Source organism: Salvia hispanica, chromosome 3 (genome assembly GCF_029641045.1).
Source record: "Salvia hispanica isolate PSC_SH4W2 chromosome 3, Shi_PSC_v1, whole genome shotgun sequence".
Lineage (NCBI taxonomy): Eukaryota > Viridiplantae > Streptophyta > Magnoliopsida > Lamiales > Lamiaceae > Salvia > Salvia hispanica.
The window spans coordinates 23,052,981-23,074,197 of record NC_142694.1 but is presented as its reverse complement, the minus strand read 5'-3'; the positions used below and the strand labels follow the sequence as shown (position 1 = coordinate 23,074,197).

At 37.3% G+C, this 21,217-nt stretch overlaps 2 protein-coding genes across 15 annotated transcripts; both read left to right on the top strand.

Moving 5' to 3' along the window:
* Positions 1 to 268: 268 nt before the first annotated feature.
* Positions 269 to 4,648, top strand: LOC125211391 (beta-glucosidase 18-like). Of its 13 annotated transcripts, none has more exons than XM_089066712.1 (14): positions 269 to 479; positions 764 to 810; positions 899 to 974; positions 1,068 to 1,134; positions 1,221 to 1,279; positions 1,395 to 1,470; positions 1,567 to 1,641; positions 1,711 to 1,798; positions 1,919 to 2,171; positions 2,245 to 2,360; positions 2,428 to 2,701; positions 2,772 to 2,874; positions 2,954 to 3,053; positions 3,268 to 3,550. In XM_089066712.1, the coding sequence occupies exons 6-14, from the start codon at positions 1,410 to 1,412 to the stop codon at positions 3,500 to 3,502; spliced, it is 1,305 nt and encodes a 434-aa protein (XP_088922838.1). In that variant the 5' UTR covers positions 269 to 479; positions 764 to 810; positions 899 to 974; positions 1,068 to 1,134; positions 1,221 to 1,279; positions 1,395 to 1,409; the 3' UTR covers positions 3,503 to 3,550. The 13 variants fall into 13 exon arrangements, 12 of the variants coding, with proteins under 12 accessions (XP_088922838.1, XP_047967114.1, XP_088922835.1 ...); XM_048111157.2 differs by having other exon boundaries at positions 269 to 572; XM_048111155.2 differs by adding an exon at positions 4,515 to 4,648 and having other exon boundaries at positions 270 to 572; positions 764 to 974; positions 3,268 to 3,408.
* An 11,811-nt stretch (positions 4,649 to 16,459) lies between these two features.
* Positions 16,460 to 19,323, top strand: LOC125211001 (beta-glucosidase 18-like). 2 transcript variants are annotated; one of them, XM_048110671.2, is made up of 12 exons: positions 16,462 to 16,650; positions 16,717 to 16,783; positions 16,900 to 16,958; positions 17,040 to 17,115; positions 17,203 to 17,277; positions 17,341 to 17,428; positions 17,524 to 17,776; positions 17,868 to 17,983; positions 18,058 to 18,331; positions 18,422 to 18,524; positions 18,596 to 18,698; positions 18,959 to 19,323. In XM_048110671.2, the coding sequence occupies exons 1-12, from the start codon at positions 16,495 to 16,497 to the stop codon at positions 19,158 to 19,160; spliced, it is 1,572 nt and encodes a 523-aa protein (XP_047966628.1). In that variant the 5' UTR covers positions 16,462 to 16,494; the 3' UTR covers positions 19,161 to 19,323. The 2 variants fall into 2 exon arrangements, with proteins under 2 accessions (XP_088923082.1, XP_047966628.1); XM_089066956.1 differs by having other exon boundaries at positions 16,460 to 16,783.
* The last annotated feature ends 1,894 nt before the right edge of the window (positions 19,324 to 21,217 follow it).

Here is a 21,217-nt window from a genome sequence, read left to right as displayed (position 1 = left end):
CACGTTTGTGATTTTTAACCTTTGATAATAGAGTTATATTTGATTTTAAATAATTTATTCAAAATATGAATTTATTATAATTAAATTAAATAGATTCGTGCATTGCATGGGAGTGATACTAATTTTTATAATAAAATATGAGGAAAATAAGTTAAAAAATTATAGGCCGTTAAAAAAAAATAAGAGGGTCAATTAATTGGGGACTGATAAAAAAAAAATTGGTGTCAATAAATGATACCGGAGGGAGTATAAGGAGTACGATTTTAATTTTGTAAATATACATAATCTAGCTATGACACTGATGCGTTCGTGACTCGGATAACACTAGCAACGGCGAGTCTGTTATCAATGGAAAACAAAGGTGCTGCGCCGGAAATGGTGGCGTTTAAATCCGATCGCGGCGTTTCTGACAAAAGACATCCTTTGTTATCTTGAATTCTGTTGGCTTATTGAGGCCACACAGTTTTGTCTTTTGCTAGGTATTTTTTGAAGTTGCCCTGTTCTTGTTCGACAAAATGTCCTGCTGAAGGTGGGATCCTCTGTGCACAGCAGCCCATGCTGTTCTTCACAATGTAATAAAATAATGTATATATATTTCTTTTATTTATTTAATTTGATTATTTTATTTGTTTGTATGTAACAAGTGCAGAGGATCCCCATCCATTAATTTATCTCTGCAAAATAATTATTCAGAGTGGTTGATGTTATGTTTAGTTACAGCTGAATAAAGCATGTACATTTCATCATTTTTAAATCATTGCAGCCCAATAAAGTAAAGGAGCTAGTACCTTTTTGCTTCTGCTCATGATGGTAAACATTAGCTGAAAAACATGAGACTATCTTGCATTATAGCCTCAAATTTCTTGATTTTACTTGTTTCTATGCTCAAATCATCCAGTCAAGAACAAGTAAACATCAAAAGATCAGATTTTCCACCAGATTTTCTCTTTGGGGCTGCTACTTCTGCTTATCAAGTTTGTGTTACCCTTTGTTTAATCAGTTTCATTCCTGTTTTTCTTTTCTCTTGAATTAAATTTTTTTTATTATTATCTTCATCTGTTGTTTAGGTGGAAGGAGCAGTTCTTGAAGATGGTAGAAGTCTGAGCAACTGGGACATTTTTTCTCATATTGAAGGTAATAAAGAAAAACTAGAATCCTGCCAAAATTTGACAAGAATATGTGTGGAAATTGAGACTTTGAAATATGCTTGAATTCATCAGGTAACATAGCAGATGGGAGCAATGCTTATATAGCTGATGATCACTACCATCGTTACCTGGTACTACCTTTGCATTTTCTTGAAATAAGCAAGATAAATTATAAAGATTGTTTGAATGATTTAAACTTGTGTGGTGTGTGTTCTGCTTTTTTTGTTTTTCACCAATGAACCCCAGGAAGATATTGAGATTATGCATTCACTTGGATTGACTGCTTACCGATTTTCGATTTCATGGAGTAGAATTCTCCCTAGTATGTATTTTCCAATGTCATTAAGCGTTTAAATTTTTTCTTTTGTTACTTTGCCATTTGTGTTCATAACTATCACGTTTATGATTGTTGACATAGGAGGGAGAGATGGCCCTGTTAACAAAGTTGCTGTCCAATTCTATAGAAATATTACATATAATCTCTTAACCAAAGGTATGATTAAGTGTTTTTGTTCTTAAACTTTGTTTACCTCGATTGAAATCCTGATAATATCCAACACAGGTATTCACCCTTTTGTGACTCTTTTCCACTTCGAGTATCCTCAAGAACTCGAAGACAGATTCGGGGGATGGCTCAGCCCTCTCATGCAGTATGTAGATATATAATGTTTTCAACTGATTATGAGTGAATGTCCTCACTTCTTGGTTGATTTTCCATCGATTGGATTGCTTATTAACTGACACTGTACTAATGTGTAGCCATATAACAGGGAAGAGTACCTCCATTTTGCTGAAATATGTTTCACATATTTTGGTGATCAAGTAAAGTATTGGATCACAATCAATGAGCCCAACTTGTTTTCAGAAATGGCGTACGAGAGGGCAAACTACCCGCCTGCTCGCTGCTCGCCACCTTTTGGCGACTGTGTTAGTGGGAATTCAGATGTTGAGCCCCTGATTGTCGTGCACAACATGTTGTTGGCCCATGCCAAAGCTGCCAAGCTGTACCGCGAGAGGTTTAAGGCAAGTACAGAAACCTTGTAAACGTATTAGGTTTATATTTCAAGCGATTATGTTTGAGGTGATCTTGATGCAGTCGAAAGTGGATGGTGTATTGAGCATCGCTGTCTGTGCTTTCATGTATGTGCCAATGACAGACGACGAGAAGGGTAAGGCAGCTGCAGATAGAGCATTAGCTTTCAATGTTGCCTGGTAAGTCTCATGATCAACAAAAGGAGGGGAAAAAGGAATACTGATGTTTTTTTTGTTGTTGAAAAAGGACGCTGGATCCACTTGTTTTTGGGGATTATCCTCCAGAAATGAGGAGTATCCACGGACCCGAGTTACCAAATTTTTCTGCAGAGGAAAGGGAGCTTTTGAGGGACAGCATAGACTTTATTGGGATAAACCATTATGGCACACTCTATGCAAAGGATTGCACCCATTCCGTTTGCGTCTGCAACATATCTAGTTGCGTCCAAGGCAGCGACCGTGCAATCAGGGGCTTCACCTACACTGGTGGAGAGCGTGATGGTGTTCCAATTGGGGAGCGAGTGAGAATAATCTTGACTGTTCTTTTCTTTGAGGACATGATTGAAAATAACCCTTCTTTGGCTCTTGCAGACGGGGATGGCCCGGTTCTTCGTGGTGCCTAGAGGCATGGAGCAAATTGTCCAATATGTGAAGGATAGGTACAATAACAAGACAATGATCATCACAGAGAATGGTACCAAAACCGCACTCAGCTGCTTTTCTTATCTATATATGTTCATTTCAATCACCAATAATTCTGACCTGAATCTCAGGTTATGCATCTCCGGGCAACGAAGAAAACGACTTTGTGCATGACGATAAGAGGATTCAATACCATCAGTCTTATCTTGCATATCTTGCTCAAGCTATGAGGTATCTCATTTCCAATTACATCACTAAAACTCAGAGATCATAAAGAACCATTCTCAATCATCTTGAATTTGAGATTTTTCTGTTGCTACTTGATTGATTATATAACAATCAAGCATTGGTTCTATTAGTTGACAACAATAAATCCATTGTAGAAAATCGTCATTTTTGTCCCACATCGACTTGATAGTGATCCTATATTGATGTGAATATTCAGAAAAGGGGCGGATGTGCAGGGCTATTTTGTATGGAGCTTGATCGATAATTTTGAATGGGCGAGCGGGTATGGTCCCAAATTCGGGTTGTACCATATCGATCGCCCAACATTGAATAGAATTCCGAAGAACTCTGCATGTTGGTATGGAGATTTCTTAAGCAACTGCAGCCTTGTTGATGCATCAAACATTCAATCTCAATATAATGAAAAAGAAAACATTGTGATGTGCGTGTAACCATGGGATTAAAATTTAGAGATCAATAAGAATTGGCTTTTACGTGTATGAATGTAATCCCTTAAAAGTGTTCTCCGCCTATAAAAAATTAATTTAATTATAGATGAAACGATTAATTTAAATATAGACGAAATGAATTTTAATGTAAAATTGATAAAGTTGGAGAGAAAAATAGCAAGAAAAAGTGGTTGAAGTGTTCTTAATGAAAAATAAGATCTACTCCCTCCGTCCACGAATAGGAGTCCCGTTTTTCCATTTTGGTCCGTCCACGAATAGGAGTCTCGGTTCATAATTACCATAAATAGTAAAAAGACCACACATTCCACTAACTCATTCCACTCACATATCATTTAAAACTAATATATACAAGTGGGATCCATATTCCACTAACTTTCTTCCACTCACTTTTCCTAACATTTCTTAAAACCCGTGCTGAATAGAAATGAGACTCCTAGTCGTAGACGGAGAGAGTATCTTATTAGCATAATATTTTAAATTCGAGTTCTGACTTTTCTCTCTATTTTAAAAACTTATCACTAAAATTATTAATACTCCCTCCGTCCCAAAAAAATGTCACACTTGTGGGCCAGCACGAGATTTTAAGGGGTTTTGTTTTTTATGTTAAATGGAGAGAGAAAATATAATTTTTATATTTATGTGAAAGAGAATTTTTTTTAAAAATAAAAATATGATATCTTTTATGAAACAAACTAAAAAAGAAATTGTGACATCTATTATAGAAAGAGATTAGTGTTTTCCACTCATACATAAATTGCATAAACAATGGTTCACTAATTAATTTCCAATAATGCTTAAAAAAGTAATATACCAAATCAGAGGCATATCCACCTGAAAACTACGTGTGCGGCGAGCTTCATGAATTCTCCACATCTATCTATTAAACAAGTTTTGATTAACCTAAAAAGTTAGATACATAATCTAATTAAGATTACAAGTTGTGGTTATTAAATATGTCGGCATTTGTTTAACGACTTATTTATTTTTTTGACAGGAGTGTAGGGACCCCTGTGACTGTCATTGGCTGAGCTAGAAGTAAGCAAAGTGGGGGCTCATAGACTCCAATTAATTTTTAAAAGGGAAACATCCTCTTCTTTTCTTTTTTTTTTTCTTTTTTTCTTTTTTTTTTTATTTCGTTGAGGTATCATTTTTCAAGTGTAACATTTAAAATTATCTAGAAATTTTGATATAATATTATTTAAACTACAATGTTTCAAACTTATGTTTTAATGAAAAAAACCCCAAGCCCGTGGAGAATATTTCAATCTATTTACTGTTTGGTCTTCATTAATTTATTTAATTGATCTCTCCTTTCTACTCCGGCTTTCTTCCTTCTCTTTTCTCTCTTCTTCTTCATTTTTTCATACCTTAAAGTCCATCTATATCTAAATTCCATTTCCATAAAACATAATCCAAAATTCAACCTTTTCTCACGCGAATCTGATGGAAATAATTGTCACATTGTCATTTGTCATTTCTACTCCCCCCATCCCACAAAAGATGTCACACTTTCCTTTTTAGTTTGTCCCACAAAAGATGTCACATTTTCCTTTTTGAAAAAAGTTCTCTCTCACATGAATATAAAAATTATATTTTCTCTCTCCATTTAACACACAAAACAAAACCTCATAAAATCTCGTGCCATCCCGCAAGTGTGACATCTTTTGTGGGACGGGAGGAGTTATTTTTTTTTCTCTCTCGTAATTTATCACTACTTTAGTCATTCTCTTACTTTATTATTTATCCATTTAACTTAATAAATATATTTTTCTTAACACATACTCCCTCTGTTGCACTAAAAATAAAACGTTTTCTTAAAATGGAAACAACACTATATCTATTTTTTTTCTTTTTCTCTTCATTATTTCACAAAACAACATTGGATAAAATCTTATTCCCAGATACTAAATATTTCATATTTATTGGGATGGAGTATTTTCTAACTTTTTTTAATCACTTGTTTTTATATTTTTAAAATTATGGAGTATACTAAAGAACGAGAATGTTAATCATGGATATGGGTTTAATTGGTTGAAAATCTCAATAGTTCCACATCTAGCATTTGAAGTAGGACATACTCCATATCCTTTATTCAGCTGGTTCAACTAATTAATAGCTTGAATAATTTCCATATCTAGCATTAGAAATAGGATAGAAATTCCAGCTGGCTAGGTGCTATTTAATTCTTTATCTATCACCTGGAAAATATTTTCATATGAAAGTCATGTCTTGAAACTCTTAAGTGACTTGAAACCCTACCTAAGAATTATCCCAACACAAAAATATACATTCTTTCAATTTCAGTACGTTTTATAAGGATGTGCATTTTTCAATTTTAAATTTTTTTCTTTCTAACAAGGTGAGACTCATTCTCTGTCAACAATATTTTAATTATTTTTTCTTTCTACCCCTTTTTTCTATTGTACATTAAAATGTGTGCCCAAACAAAAACACATACTCTTATAAGGACATATGTATGGTGTGTATTTTATTATATATATTTAGTTCAATTCTGACAGCTTAAATTTTTTTAAAGTAATGTTAATTTTACTATTTATATAAAAATAAATTATTTTAAGGATAAGAGGGCGAGCTGAGCTAACACACAAAGAACAAGCCTCTTCCTTTTGATTAGATAGACAAAACAGTTTGGGAAACAAGGCCAAAAGACCATCTTCCCCTGCTCATGTAGAAATCTAGTTCATTCTCATGTCCTACCTTTAACTAATTATCTTTCCTACTTATTTAACTAATTTATAAAATAATAAAATTACTACATAATGAATTTCAAACACAAAATTTAAATAGTCCCCCCGTCAGCCAAAATTTGATATGATTTGCTATTTTTGGGTGTTTGTCGTTTAAGGACACATTTACCTTTTTTCACAACAACTCATTTTACTCACATTCTACTGTAAATTTAATACATAAAAAACCTGCGTTGAGTCGAAATGTGTCTTTAATTAATTGCGGACGAAGGGTGTAATATATTTTTGTATGGAATGACGGTCATTTAAATAATGAAGCTTAATAAACTTTAGTCAGTCCAATAACATTTAATATCAGAATATTAATTTATAAATTTCCAAATTTTCTACAAAATGTCATCATTTGTGACGTTTAAAGCGTTCGTATTTAACTTAAATAATACGAGAAAAAAGAAAAGAAAGTAAAGAAATATTTATTTTAATAAACGAGTCATATTAAACATCGACAATATTTTATACATGGATGAGACAATTAAGAAGAAGTAAAACACTAATATGATTCAATATTTTGATACTCCTCTGTCCCATAACAATATGTATTTTTTCTATTTTTGGTTGTCGCATAAAAATAGTTCATTACAATTTTAGTATCTTCTTTTCTCTAAGAAGAGGTGCGCTCCGTTCTCCACTAATAATACTCTCTTCACCCTATAATGGATGTCACACTTTCCTTTTTAGTTTGTCCCACAAAAGATGTCACATTTCCTTTTTTGAAAAAAGTTCTCTGTCACAAGAATAAGGGCATCCGCAATGGTGCGGACGATGCGACGGACGATGCATCGTCCGCCACTGCAGCATCGCGGACGATGGGTTAACCATCGTCCGCGCCCGAAACATCGTCCGCGGACGATGCGCGGAGGATACCCCATCGTCCATGGCATCGTCCGCCAGTGTGGACGACGCGAACGATGCGACGCGTTTCCGTTTTTTTTTTATTATTATTAAATTTTCAAAACCTATACATACCTCTCATCTTCACTTCATTTTTCACTCTCTTCACTCTCAAATAAACACTACATTTTCTACATTTCAAGCATAATGGATTCCGGAGATTACCCAAATCCGAATAGTCCGATGTTTGGTGGTGCACGATGGCCGAGTACAGAACCCGACGAATATCGGCCATTCAACACCAACACCGAGTACGATCCCGACTTCAGCACCGACTCGTACGGGCTGTCCAACATGGAGCCTTCTCCCAACCGCCCCTCCGCCGCCGCGTCTGGGTCCACCACCAAGAAGAAGCGGACCAAGGCACGAGCCCAGAAGTTGCCTTCAACTGAGGTGTGTGCAGAGTTCGACCCAGGAAGGACGAACTACTCCGACAACGGTGTTGGATTGATGTTTCGAAGGATCCGGTGTACGCCAACAACCAGAAGGTGACTACGTATTGGGAGCGCATCGCCGAGAAATACAACGCGGCCAAGCCGGCGTACGCCTACAAGCGCCACATGGAGCAACTCTTCAAGCACTGGGATCAAATAAAGAAGTAGGTAAATTTGTTCGCGGGAGAGTACGAGAAGTGCGAGAGGGAGCAGGGCAGTGGCGAGAGCCTCACGGATGTGCGGGACAAAGCTATGCAGCCGTACATTTCATTGTACGGAGATTTCAAGCACTACCAGTCCTGGGCGCTCTTGAGGGAGAAGCAAAAATTCGTTGGTGGTGTGATTCCCCCATCGACGGCGGCGAGGAGGAGGCCATCGAAGCGCACCTTCGCTGATTATACAAGTAGCGATAGCGGCGCGTCTCCAATGGACCTCAACAATCCGGTGTTCGAGGAATGGAGTTCCGGCACACCGATGTCCTCCCGGCGTCAACGCTGCCAAGGGCAAGGGCAAGGCCACATCCTCCTCCGCCACGCCGCCTGACCAGGCCCCGTCGCCGACCCCGAGTTCGACGCCGTCCGCGACTTCGACTGCGGCCCATGCCTACTCGGATTTGGCGGCCTCCTCCGACTACTGGACGTTGTTGGACGCGCACACCGCCCTCATGCAGGCGACCAACCCGGCTCAAATCGAAGGCATCCAACGGATGATCGATGGCCTCAGCCGCAAGTTGGGACTACTCTAGACTAGCCTCCTTTTTTTGTATTTAGTGCTTTTTTTTTATTTCTTAATTTGTAACTTTTTTTTAATTAAGTAAATTTATAATTTCCCTTTAATTGTGTTGTTTTTATATGTTTATTTTTATTTACATTTGCAAACATAAAAATATAAATACAAAATAGAAGTAAAATGCTTAGGGCGTCGCTTAGGGCGGGCTATAGTCCGCCCCACTGCAGGTGTAAGGGGCGGAGGATAAAATGCTGATGTGGCGGTGCATAGGGCGTCGCATAGGGCGCCCCATTGTGGAGCCCTAAGAAAATTATATTTTCTCTCTCCATTTAACACACAAAACAAAACCTCCTAAAATCATGTCGTCCCACAAGTGTGACATCTTTTGTTGGACGGAGATAGTACTATAATTATTTTTTCTTTATATCTTTCTCTTACTTTGTGCATTATAACTTGTACTGTCTCAATGTTCACATTTTCTAGGGACGACGGGAGTAGAATAATTAAAATTGACTAAACATTATAATTTAAATAACTACTAGTATTATTTTTTTATATTAAAATATAAGTATTTACACAAACATTATTCCACAAATAAATATGGACCCCATTCCCTATTAATAATATGGACTCCATTCGCTATTAATAGTACTTCCGCTAACCTACTCTTTTCTCTTACTTTATAAATTATGCGTTATAATTCTACAAAATTAAAAGTTTATAATTTTTATAAACGAATAAAGTATTAGTATAAAATATATTCTCAAAATCATCTAATAATAGAAAAAAGAAAGAAAGTTCCCAAATCACTTAAAACATAAATAAAAAAGTAGTCCTACTGATGTTGCCAACTATAAAGTGAAAAAGAGCATAAATCTCTCTCTAGAACCTCTTCCCCTTCCTTTCATTTTAATCTCCATCTCTCTGAAAAAATATACTATCCGTTCCATGTTAATTAAAATTATTTTTCTATTTAATTCTAAGATTGACTCATTTTTATTTTTGGCAAAAAGTAATTATTTTTCTTACTTTATTTTCTCTTTATCTCTCTTAGGGGTGGCAAATCGTGCAGATTGGGTCGTTATTGGATCAACCTGATAACGACCCAACCCAATAAGGGCTAACCCTAACCCGGAAACTCTAAACCCGAACACGAACCCAACCTGCTACCTTCAAACCCGAACACGGCCCGCATTCGACACGAACCCGTTAACGACACGATATAATTTTGGTTGACACGACACGATAACGACCCAAACCTGATATTACACGATTATAACCTAATATTACATGATTAAATCTAATATCACACGATCAGAACTTATTTTTAACCTAATTTACACGATTAAAATCTGTTTTATATGATTTAAACCTGATTTACAATAAATTTAAAAATTAAAGTAAAATATATCTTTTCAATAATAATAAAAATAATAATTTTATTTCTTAACGGGTTATCCATATCCAAACTGCATCCAGCCCGAACCCAACCGGGAATTATCGGGGTCTTAACGGGTCAACCTTATAAGAACGCGAACCCAATAAGGCTTGATCCAATAATTTCATGTGGATTCGAGTCGGATTATCGTGTCGTTCAAAAATTTCCAACCCTAATCTCTCTTACTTTATTCACCATCCACTTAATACACAATTCTTAATCTTCGTGCCGAAAAGAAGTGTCTCTATTATTAAGGAACAGAGAGAGTACACAACACCACTAGTAGGGACAGCCTGGAGATTCAGGGATCAACATAGGCTAAGACCCCTCTAGTGCATATGACGATATGTTGCATGATTATGTATAGCATTAAATTGCAATTGTAGTATCCCCGAAGTCTAGCTCCACCCAGCTGAAATCAAGGCTTCCCCCAACAAAGTTGTCCTACAGTATGACCCGACTCAACCCATTTGGGCTGTTAGGGAGATTCAATATACTGAACGGAAACAAAACGGATAATCTGAAAGTCGTGATGAAATCACTTTCAGATCAAATCAATTTCGGTGGTTCTACCAAAATATTTGATCGGATATAATTCAGAGAAAAATCAGAACTTTTGTTATGCTGATATCTGATTTTAACCATGGAGTTTGTGTTCATATGATTTCTGTTAATACTTGTTGAAGAAGAAAACATCACAATCTACTTTTGCTTGGACCACTTTTACTTTTTGGTTACTTTTTGCTTTTGTCTTTAACTTTTCAGTTGTACCATCCAAACCTGTCAGAAAGTCACCCAGCCACCAGATATGCCATGTTGTCTAAGTTTCCTCATTTAGTAACTATTTACTTTTCACATGCCTCTAAGATACTTTGTTCCCCATTTCCACGAACACAACCACATGTCAGTCACTTTCACGCCCACTAGTCAGTAGAGTACTATCTTTATTTCCCGCCTAGGTAGAATCTCAACCCCAAAAGCGTGGTAGCTAACCAAAACCACCCAGGAATATCACCACAGTTATCCGAACGTGTCCATCCTCGTGGGATTCGACCCTTACCTCCACTATACTATCCAATAGAAGTGGGTTGATGAAATTTATTTGATACCAGGTTCCGGTTGTCATGCCAATGACTCAGCTAGTTTGAGATTTTCATCCTGATCAGTTGGACGGACTCCTTTAATTTAACACACCCGACAAACCCCCAGGAATCACTATCAGTTTGTATCACAAAAGATGTCACATTTCCTTCTTTTAGAAATAGTTCACTCTCACAATAATATAAATATAAAAAACAATATCTCCTAAAATCTCATGTCATTTCCAGAGTATGTCATCTATTATGAGATGGATGGAGTAGTATAAAATGTATTCCCAAAATCATTTAATAATACAAAAAGAAAAGAAAATTCCCATATCACTTTACACAGAAATACTCCCTTCGGTCTATATTAATTGAGTCATTTTTCTATTTTGTGAAGTTCTTAGATAATTGAGTCATTTTTATTTTTGGCAAAAAAGTAGCTCTCTTTTACTCTATTCTCTTTTCATCTCTCGTACTTTATTCACCATCCATTTGACACACTCTTTTTAAACTTCATGCCGAAGAGAAATGTATCTCCACAGTCTAGCTCCAGCCGGCTGAAATCGGGGCTGCCCCCAACAAAGTTTTCCGACAGTAAGACCCTGACTCAACCACCATATGGGCTGCCATTATTATGACTCTGCTTTAAATATCCTTACTCCTTTCATATCATTTTAAGTGACTTATTTTCTGGCGTATTCTATTTTAAATGATATTCTTTCTTTCTTTATTTTTCCCACTTATTTCACAAAAATAATACTTCTTTGTTCTTGGTTTAAAGTCCTACTTTGACTCGATGCAAGTTGTAAGAATTGTGAATGATAAAATATGAATCTCACTTTTATTATTTTATAATATTATGTGAGTTTAATAAATTGGTGGAGAAGTGAGGTCTTCTTACCAAAAATAAAATAAATCAAATGAGACTTTAAATCGCACTTTCTAGACTGAGGGAATATTGTATATACTCCATCCATCCAGAACAGAAGTCCTGTTTTTTTCATTTTGGTTTGTCCGGGACTCCTATTCATGGTTCATTATTACTATAGTTGAAAAGAGACCCTACATTCCACTAACACATTGTACTCACTTATCATTTAAATTTAATATATCTAAATGGAACTCATATTTCACTTATCGTTTTCCATTTACTGTTTTTAACATTTCTTAAATCTCTTTTCAGAAAGAAATGAGACTTTTTTGATAGTACGAGTCATGGCCCAATCATTGCTCAGGACACGCCGCACGATCAAGAGACCAACTCACCTCAAAGATTATGTTTGAGCTCTACATATTTCTAGGGATTGTTAGTTTGCTAAGTAGCAGTTTATTACTCCCTCTACTTTATATTAGTAGAGTCACTTCTTTTCGGCACAAAGATTAAGAAAGAGATTAAATATATTAAGTAAATATATAATAAAGTAAGATAAAAAAAAAGTGGAGAGAATAATATAAGTGAGGGAATAAATTTTACTCTTTGCTAACTTGGAAAATGACTCTACTAGAATGTTCTGAAATAAAAAAATGACTCTACTATTGCGGTAAAATAGAGCGTATAATAGAGTAGTTATTTCATCACTGAAGTAGTACTCCCTCCGTCCCGGAGTATTAGACTCACTTCTTTTGGGCACATGATTTAAGGAATTGATATTTAAATAGTTAAAGTGGAGAGAATAAAGTATAAGAGAGGGAAAAAGTAGGGGAGAGAAGAGAGAAAAAAGTAGGTGGAGAATAAAATAAGATAGATGCTTTTTGCTAAAAAAGGAAATGTGTCTAATATGCTGGGACATCCCAAAAAGGAAAGTTGGTCTAATACCTTGGGACGGAGGGAGTAGTTATTAGTAGTAGTTATTAGTAGTTATTTCATCATTGCAGTAGTGGTTTAGTGGCCACTTTCTAGTTTGTTAGAATAGTTGTTTCCATTTCCAAGTTTGCTATAAATAGGGCCTTCTTGTAATTTCCATGGATCATCAAAAAAAGAAGAATCTAGTTATCTAATTTTGTAATTCCAATTTACTTCCGCAAAATATTTTAGTTGGAGTAAGAACTTACTCAAAAGCTTCCACCTTTAACATTCATTGTTACCTCTCAAAATAAATACTCGTTCAACTCTTCTTCCAAAATCCAGTACGTTATCTATTACCTCCTCTGTCACTATGCCTCCAGCCACCCCTCCATTTTCTCATCCATCATCGCCAACACATTTCTCTTCTGAACGTATGACCCCTCTTCCCACGTCGTTACAACAACAACTCGACCATATCCAGATGTCTACTAATATGAACTATACGTATGAAAACTTGAGGAAGAAAATTGGTAAATTAAACAAGAGGAAACATTCTATTACTTGTTTTATGAAATGCTTGAAAGAGCTTACCGAATTTATAGACTAACGTTTAACCAACTAACCATCCACTAATCCACTAACTATGAAACAAATAACCGACCAATACACTGACTATGATAGAAACGTGATTAATTAAGTGATGAAATGCTAAATCAATATCACATATTTGTATCACTTTTAATGGTGGATGGAGTGCGTAAAAAAAAAACCCCTCCCCCCCGGGGTGATAAATCGGGAGTGTTGGGTCGTTACTGGGTCAACCTGTTAACGACCCGATCCAATAAGGACACGAACCCGACGTGCTACGAAAACCCCAACGCGAACCCCAAACTCATGAAGCCGACCTGCTACCCTCAAACCCGAACACGGCACAAACCCAACATGAACCCATTAGCGACACGAACCACATTGTGTCAACACGACAGAATAACAACACGTACATGACACGACACTATAACAACACAACCTAATAACACGGTCAAAAACCTGATAACATGGTAAGAACCTGATAACAACGGTTCTTAATTATCAAAAGTTACAAAACCTTGAATTATCAAAAGTTACAAAACCTTGAATCTGATCATTAAGAGCTTAATTAAAAACCAAAAATCTGATTACAAAATATGATCTGATGAACAATAACATCAATTTATTCATAGCAACAAAATCCAGCAAAAAAATATCATTTTTAAAATACTATAAGTTTATAATGTTATAATACTATTTCTTATCGGGTTACACGAACCCGACATGAATTTTTCATGTTCTTAAAGGGTCAACCCGATAAGGATACGAACCCAATAAGCTTTGACTCAAACCTATAATTTCGTACGGATTCGTGTGGGGTTATCGTGTCGTGCCAATAATTGCCAGCCATACTCCCACGTCCAATAAATATGAAAGATTTTATTTTCGGCACAATATTTCATGTAAGAGCACTCCCAATGGCACTCCCTTATTTCTCCCTAACTCCTGCCACATTAGCGCCACATCAGCATCACATTTTATCCCCAGTTTTTAGCCAACTGCTACATTGGTTTCTCCCTTATTTCTCCCTTATTTCTCCCTAACTCAACATTTCATTTTTACATCATTATTTTTTATATTATTTAATTTTCCCTACAAATGTATTTAATAAATAGACTAATAATGAACAATTCATCGTTGTATTAATCATTGGAAAATATAATACAACGAGAAAAAAAAAACTACAAATAAAAAACGCAAATAAACAAAGATTTTTTAAAAAAAAAACTAAGACGGAGGGGCCGGAGGGGCGTCGGGATCGAGGCCCATCGTAATCTGCAGGCTTTGGATGCATTTCCAGAGGGCCGCCTTTTCTTCAGGGGTCCCGCCGCCGGTGAAGTACAGCGTGTACATCTGCGTCAGATTGGCGACATTGCTCGAATAAGTGGCTTTTTCTAAGTCGATGTGGGGTTCCGACTCGACTTCCGACGTTGTGCCCTTCCCCTTCCGCCTCCCCTTCGCCTTCTTCGCTCCCTCCGGGCGCTCGTGCGGACCATCCCCACTCAAGTCGATGTGGGTCGCGCTCCCCTCGCTCTCCGAAACGCTAAGTCGCGAGCGCACCGATTTCCCGTGCAGCGCGACGTGCATCCCCGTCCGGAATTTGGGGAGATCCTTCAGCTTATCGTAGATGTTCCAATACTTTAACCCCTTCGACAAGTACTGGCCACAATACCTCTGCATGGCCTCATCTCGGACCATATGCTCGTTCTGGCCACTGGGCATGTTCGCCAACAAGTTAGAATAAATACCGTTGAAATGGCCGCAGTCCCTCATGAGGCGCTCCCAATGCCGACGGATCGCCTCGCTGCCATGGTCCTTCATTGAGGCAGTCTTGTGGCTCCTGTACTTCGCGGCAACCCGCTCCGAGAATATGATCTCAGTCTGGTAGTTGCTGCGCTCCGCGTTCTGTGACGTGTCCGCCCAGCAGGTGGCTATCAGCTCGGACTCTTGTAGAGTGTAAGTAGTCCTTACCCGCTTCGGCCTCTCATCGGAACCCGTATCAGTCGCAGCCGACGACGCCGGCGCCTTCCCCCTCCCGCTCCTAGAAGGCGGCTCGGTGGGCGTTTCTTCCACCTCGAAGTCCTCCGCGCTCAGTGTCGCGGCCTGAGATTCTTGGTCGCCTGGGGTTGATCCGGGGGTGTCGAACTGGGGCCGATACACATCGTCGGCTGGAGAGGGCATTCTGCCGGCAAAGTTGAAGTACGGAGAAAGTCTCCGCGCCGGAGGAGTCTGCAAAGGAGACGGACCCGCGTATGGAAGTTGGCCGGGAGGAGAACCCATCGCCAACAACGAGTGCATCCACTGCTCGTTTGCTTCATCCGTGTTGGGAATTTGTGAACTCGACTCTTTCCCCTTACCCTTACCCTTACCCGAGCGGGAATTTTTCTTCCAAAAGCTCATAATTTTTGGAAGATTGATGAAGATTGAAGATTGGGAGAAGAGATTGAAAATGGAGAGAATGAAGATTGTGGGTGATGAATGGAGGAAGTGGAGGAAATATTTATAGGGGTGGGATGTAAAAATAGCCGTTGGGCCGAAAAAAAAATTAAAAAAAAATTTAAATATCGCCGAGCGTCGCCCACAGTGGCCGGCGATCGCTCGGCGATAATCCGGCGAAAAAACGCCGCTTGGCGAAATAACGGTAAGATTATCGCCGAATTATCGCCGATTTCACCACAACGGCCGGCGATAATCCGGCGATGTTCGGCGATTTTTCGCCGGATTTTCGCCACCCCCATTGGGAGTGCTCTAATATTGTCTTGTGAGTTAATGAAGATAAAGAAAAGTAAGAGAGAAAAGTATAATGACCATGTTATTATATTTTACTCCCTTTGTCCATGATTAAATGTCACATGTTTGATCGGCACGGGTTTTAATAAATTGTTTGACTTTATGTAATAACAGATAGAGAAGTTAGTGGAATGTAGGACTACTTTTTTATATTATTTTTATAATAAAATGTGGAGTTAGTGGAATGTAGAGTCACATACCAAATATAGGAAAAATGAAATAGGACATTTATCGGCGGACGTACGAAAAATAAAAAATAGAATATTTAATGGCAGACAGAGGGAGTAGAAAAACATTTTATTTTTAGTGAAATAATTAAAAAAAAAAAGTGTTTCGTCTTTAAAAGAGTAGAAAGTATTTTGATGTTGACACATATTTACTATAAAAAAAATTGGTAAAATGAAAGGCTCACGTTATTTAATAAAGCAGCAGATCCGACTTTTATGAAGAGAGTAGTTGAAAGATATGAAGATAGCCGAACTCAAGTGTGTTATAATTGGCACCTATTTTCTGATCGTATCAATTTCTGCAGTGAAATCCTCCACTGAAGAACTCACTGATGTCAAAAGAAGCGATTTTCCACACGGGTTTCTCTTTGGAGCTGCCACTTCCGCCTTTCAGGTCTCTGTTTTTTTTATTTTCAAAATGTCTCTCACTGTATCCTTATCTTCTTCCTTTCTTTTTCAGGTGGAAGGAGCATTTCATGAAGATGGGAAGAGCTTAAGCAATTGGGATATTTTCTGCCACATTGATGGTAATTGTTGATAAATTATTACTTTGTTCTATAATAATTGCTGAGAATTTCATGATTTCTTCATACTTTTTGTTTAAAAACTTTGACTTTTGAAGTTATGGTGAAAAATTGATCAGGAAATGTGATAGATGGGAGTACTGCTGAAATAGCTGATGATCACTACCATCGTTTCATGGTATAATTAGAAAGAGTAAAATCATTGATTTTTGAGCTTCTGTTCTTGTTTTATTTATTTGTTGATGATGATTACTCCCAGGAAGATATTGAGATAATGGAATCACTGGGGTTGACTGCTTACCGCCTTTCTATTTCATGGAGTAGAGTTCTGCCTAGTATGATAGTATTTCATGTCTTGAGGTGAAGTTTTGCAATTTTTTAGTTTGATTTGGTGAAAAAGGGCTTTGTGTTTATGAATGTAGGAGGGAAGATTGGTGTGATTAACCAAGTTGCAATCGACTTTTATAGCAAGATTATCGATAATCTCCTGCTTAGAGGTAGTATGGCGTTGTGATTATCCATTCCGTTGATTGAGAGAAACTGATAGAGTTATATTGCAGGCATTCAGCCTTTTGTGACGCTTTTCCACTTTGAGTTTCCTCACGAACTTGAAGAGCGATTTGGGGGTTGGCTCAGTCCTCTGATGCAGTAAGCATACATCATCCAATTCTTTGTTTGCTAGGATATGTCGTCGTGTTTGTTGAATCGCTGATTAAGGATATTATCGTTTGTGGCTTTGACAGAGAGGAGTACGTCTATTTTGCTGAAGTGTGTTTCAGAAGCTTTTCAGATCGAGTGAAGCATTGGTTGACATTCAATGAGATCAACTTGTATGCAGAGTTCGCCTATGAAAGGGCGGTGTTTCCACCCCTTCGTTGCTCGTCTCCGTTTGGTGACTGTGCTAGTGGGAATTCGGATGTTGAGCCTCTTGTTGCGGCTCACAATATGCTGCTGGCACATGGCCAAGCTGCTAAGCTGTATCGCGAGAGATTTAAGGTAATCGATCAACAAACTTACTATATGATGCAGCAGAATTATGAAAAGAATTTTTTTCTTCATGTATGAAGTGATCTTGATCTTCAAACAGTCAAAAATGGATGGTGTACTGGGCATCACAGTGTCGGCTTTCATGTACGTGCCATTGACAGATGACGAGAATGACAAGGAAGCTGCAAATCGGGCATTGGCTTTCAACACTGGTTGGTGAGTGTTCAGAATAATGTAATTTTCTTTGTTTCAACTAGTGACATGATGTTTGCCTGATTGTTTAATAAAAGGACGTTGGATCCACTCGTGTTTGGGGAATACCCTCCCGAAATGAGGCAAATCCATGGAAGCGAACTACCACAATTCACTGGAGAGCAAAGCTTGCTCTTGAGCAAGAGCATAGACTTTATCGGGATAAACCACTATGGCACGCTCTATGCAAAGGACTGCATCCACTCAGGCTGCATATGCAATGACAGCAGCTGCACTGCAGGTAGTGACCGTGCAATCCGTGGATTCGTGTACACTGTTGGAGAACGCGATGGCATTCCAATTGGGGAGAGGGTATCAGTCACTTGACATACTTCCATTTGATCTGCATTACGTTACTAATTATAGATCATCTTACCCGATCGATCCATTACTCTTTCGCAGACTGGAATGGATCGATTCTATGTGGTACCAAGAGGCATGGAAGATATCGTGGATTACATCAAGGAGAGATACAACAATGTGCCAATGTTTGTCACTGAAAATGGTATGTGTGCTTAACTTTGCTTTTGCTTTGTTTCGTGGTATGGAAAGCTGATCCCAATTTAAAATAATCAGGATTTTCGTATCCTGTTGAGAAAGACGACAGCTTCCAGCTCCATGATGTCGGGAGAATCCAGTTTCATCGGTCGTATCTTGCACATCTTGCTCAAGCTATAAGGTAACTATGCAAAAGTGAATCAAGTTCAACCTGTTCTCTCAAATATTTCTGCCACGGTTTCTTGGAATACCCACAGTAGACTATTTGGTAATGTTGGGTTCGTTAGACAAGACAATAGTCAGATATAACTATGGGATAAGCAATGTAATATTGTTATTGTGAAGACAAGACCAAGATGCGTTGTTTATGAGAAAAAGGCTAATAAACATGGCATTTAAGTCATAAGTAAACATGGCAACTGAACGGCCTCCAATTTTCAGGAAAGGGGGAGATGTCCGTGGATATTTCGTGTGGAGCTTGATGGATAACTTTGAGTGGTCGAACGGATACGGCATCAAATTCGGATTATATCAGATTGAGCACCCAACTTTGAAGAGGATTCCCAAACTCTCAGCAACTTGGTACAGAGATTTCTTGAACAATTCCACCATTTTTGATGCATCACGCCTTCAATCTCAATAACTAAACTACTATGTGTGTTTGTTTAAATCAGAAGTAGGTGTGCAATAATTCGACCTGCCAGTGTCTTTATGTATTGTGCATATACGGTCATTAATTATGATATCCATCATGTCAACTACGTTTCTACAAAAATTAATGAATGTAATTTATTTGTTTTTTATAATTTTGTTTATTGTGGCTAGTTCTAGTGCTATTCCAGTTTCTTGTCCACAATTGTGCAGTTGGGTGTCCTAGTGATGTGGCATGCAATTTTTAGTCATGATGATATGACAGGAGGTGTTTGGTTTTAGTCCTTGAGCTATTGTGGATGCTCTTAGGGAAACTTGATTAGTACTCCCTCCGTCCCGTTTAAGATGACACGTTTTCCTTTTTAGTTTGTCCCAACTAAGATGACACATTTCCTTTTTTGGTAACTTTCTCTCTCCAATTAATACACTCAACTACTTTTTCTCACTCCTATTAAAATATTCATCTTTCTTTATCTCTCTACTTTAATACTTACATCCACATTCTCTCTCTCCAATTAAACATTTTAACCAATAACTCCTAAAATTCCGTGCCGGCTAAGCAATGTGTCATCTTAGCCGGGACGAAGGGAGTAGTTTTTTTTATTGACATTTCAATAATTTGTTATGGAAGAACAAACAATCGATGATTTGATTGAGATGGGAAAATTCAATGGTTAATTTTCATTGCTTTCACCGATGACAAGAACTCAAATTTATGTTACGAAGATAAGTAGGAGTACATAAGAATTCAATTAATATTTTTTATAAATAAATTAACATACAGATAAATTCTCATTTTATCCAACAAAAATAGACCACTTTGGTCATTTTGCGGAGAAAAAAATCCTTATACAACGAATACCAAAGTGGAAATCCTACGTGGTACGTCACATCCATAAACTTTTGACAAATGAAATTATATATAATCCCAATTCCAACTAGATTATAAAATATGGAAACACTCTAAATATAAATATACACCATTTATTATATGGAAAGATTGCACATTATGTATAATAAATAAGAGTACATACCAAATAGGATTGTCACTTGACATTCCTTGACTGGGGAATTTTTTCTCCATTTTTGGATGTCCCTTAAAAATTGATCAATTCTATTTAAGGAAACTTTTTTTCTTTTTAATAATGCAAGTCTCATTCTCCACTAACAATATATTCCAATCACTTTCTTTTTATATCTTGTCTTATTTTACAGATTGTGCATTAAAACTCACGTCATTTCAAATATTGTCTACTTCCTCCGTCCCAATGAATATGAAACATTTGGTTTCCGGCACAGGATTTTATGCAGTGGTATTTTATGAGTTAATGAAGAGAAAGTAAAGTGAGAGAGAAGTAAAAATAGAGAGAGTGATGTTTTTATTTTAGGACACGTTTCATTTTAGTGGGACAGCCCAGAAAGGAAAACGTTGAGTATTTGTTTAGGGACGAAGGGACTGTATGGTTACACTCCTCTGCCCAGAACCTTAAAATACTGTATTTTTTTGGTAAACTATTTTTATTTTGAAACGATACTACTCCGAATATTCACCAAAAATTTGGACGCACTGTATTCCCCAATTTACTCATATTTTTTTTACTCATTTATCATTTTTTCATTACTCTCATTCTCTATAATCACATTCTCTCATTCGTTCTCCAAATCAAAGATTAAAAAAAAAACACATACTCATAAAGTCATACCCACACTAATTCTTCCATCCTGCGGCAGCGGCACCACCATCTAACCACAACTATCCTATCTTTAAAAAGAGTTTGAACAATTTTTTTCATCCTTCTGTTTGACAGGCTCGGCCATGTTCGGATGAGACCCTCATGACTCAGCCAAATTAAACCTATTGTTATTTTGTAGGTTAAGTAGAAAGTAAAAAAAACAAAATTGATAAAAAAAAATTTAAAATAAAAATATGACATCTTCTATAAAACATACTAAAAAAGAAAAGTTTGATGTCTATCTTAGGATGCCACCTCGAGCCGATCTCTGATCCAATTTGATCATATATTTCTTGTTAGCCATTCCTTTGGTCCT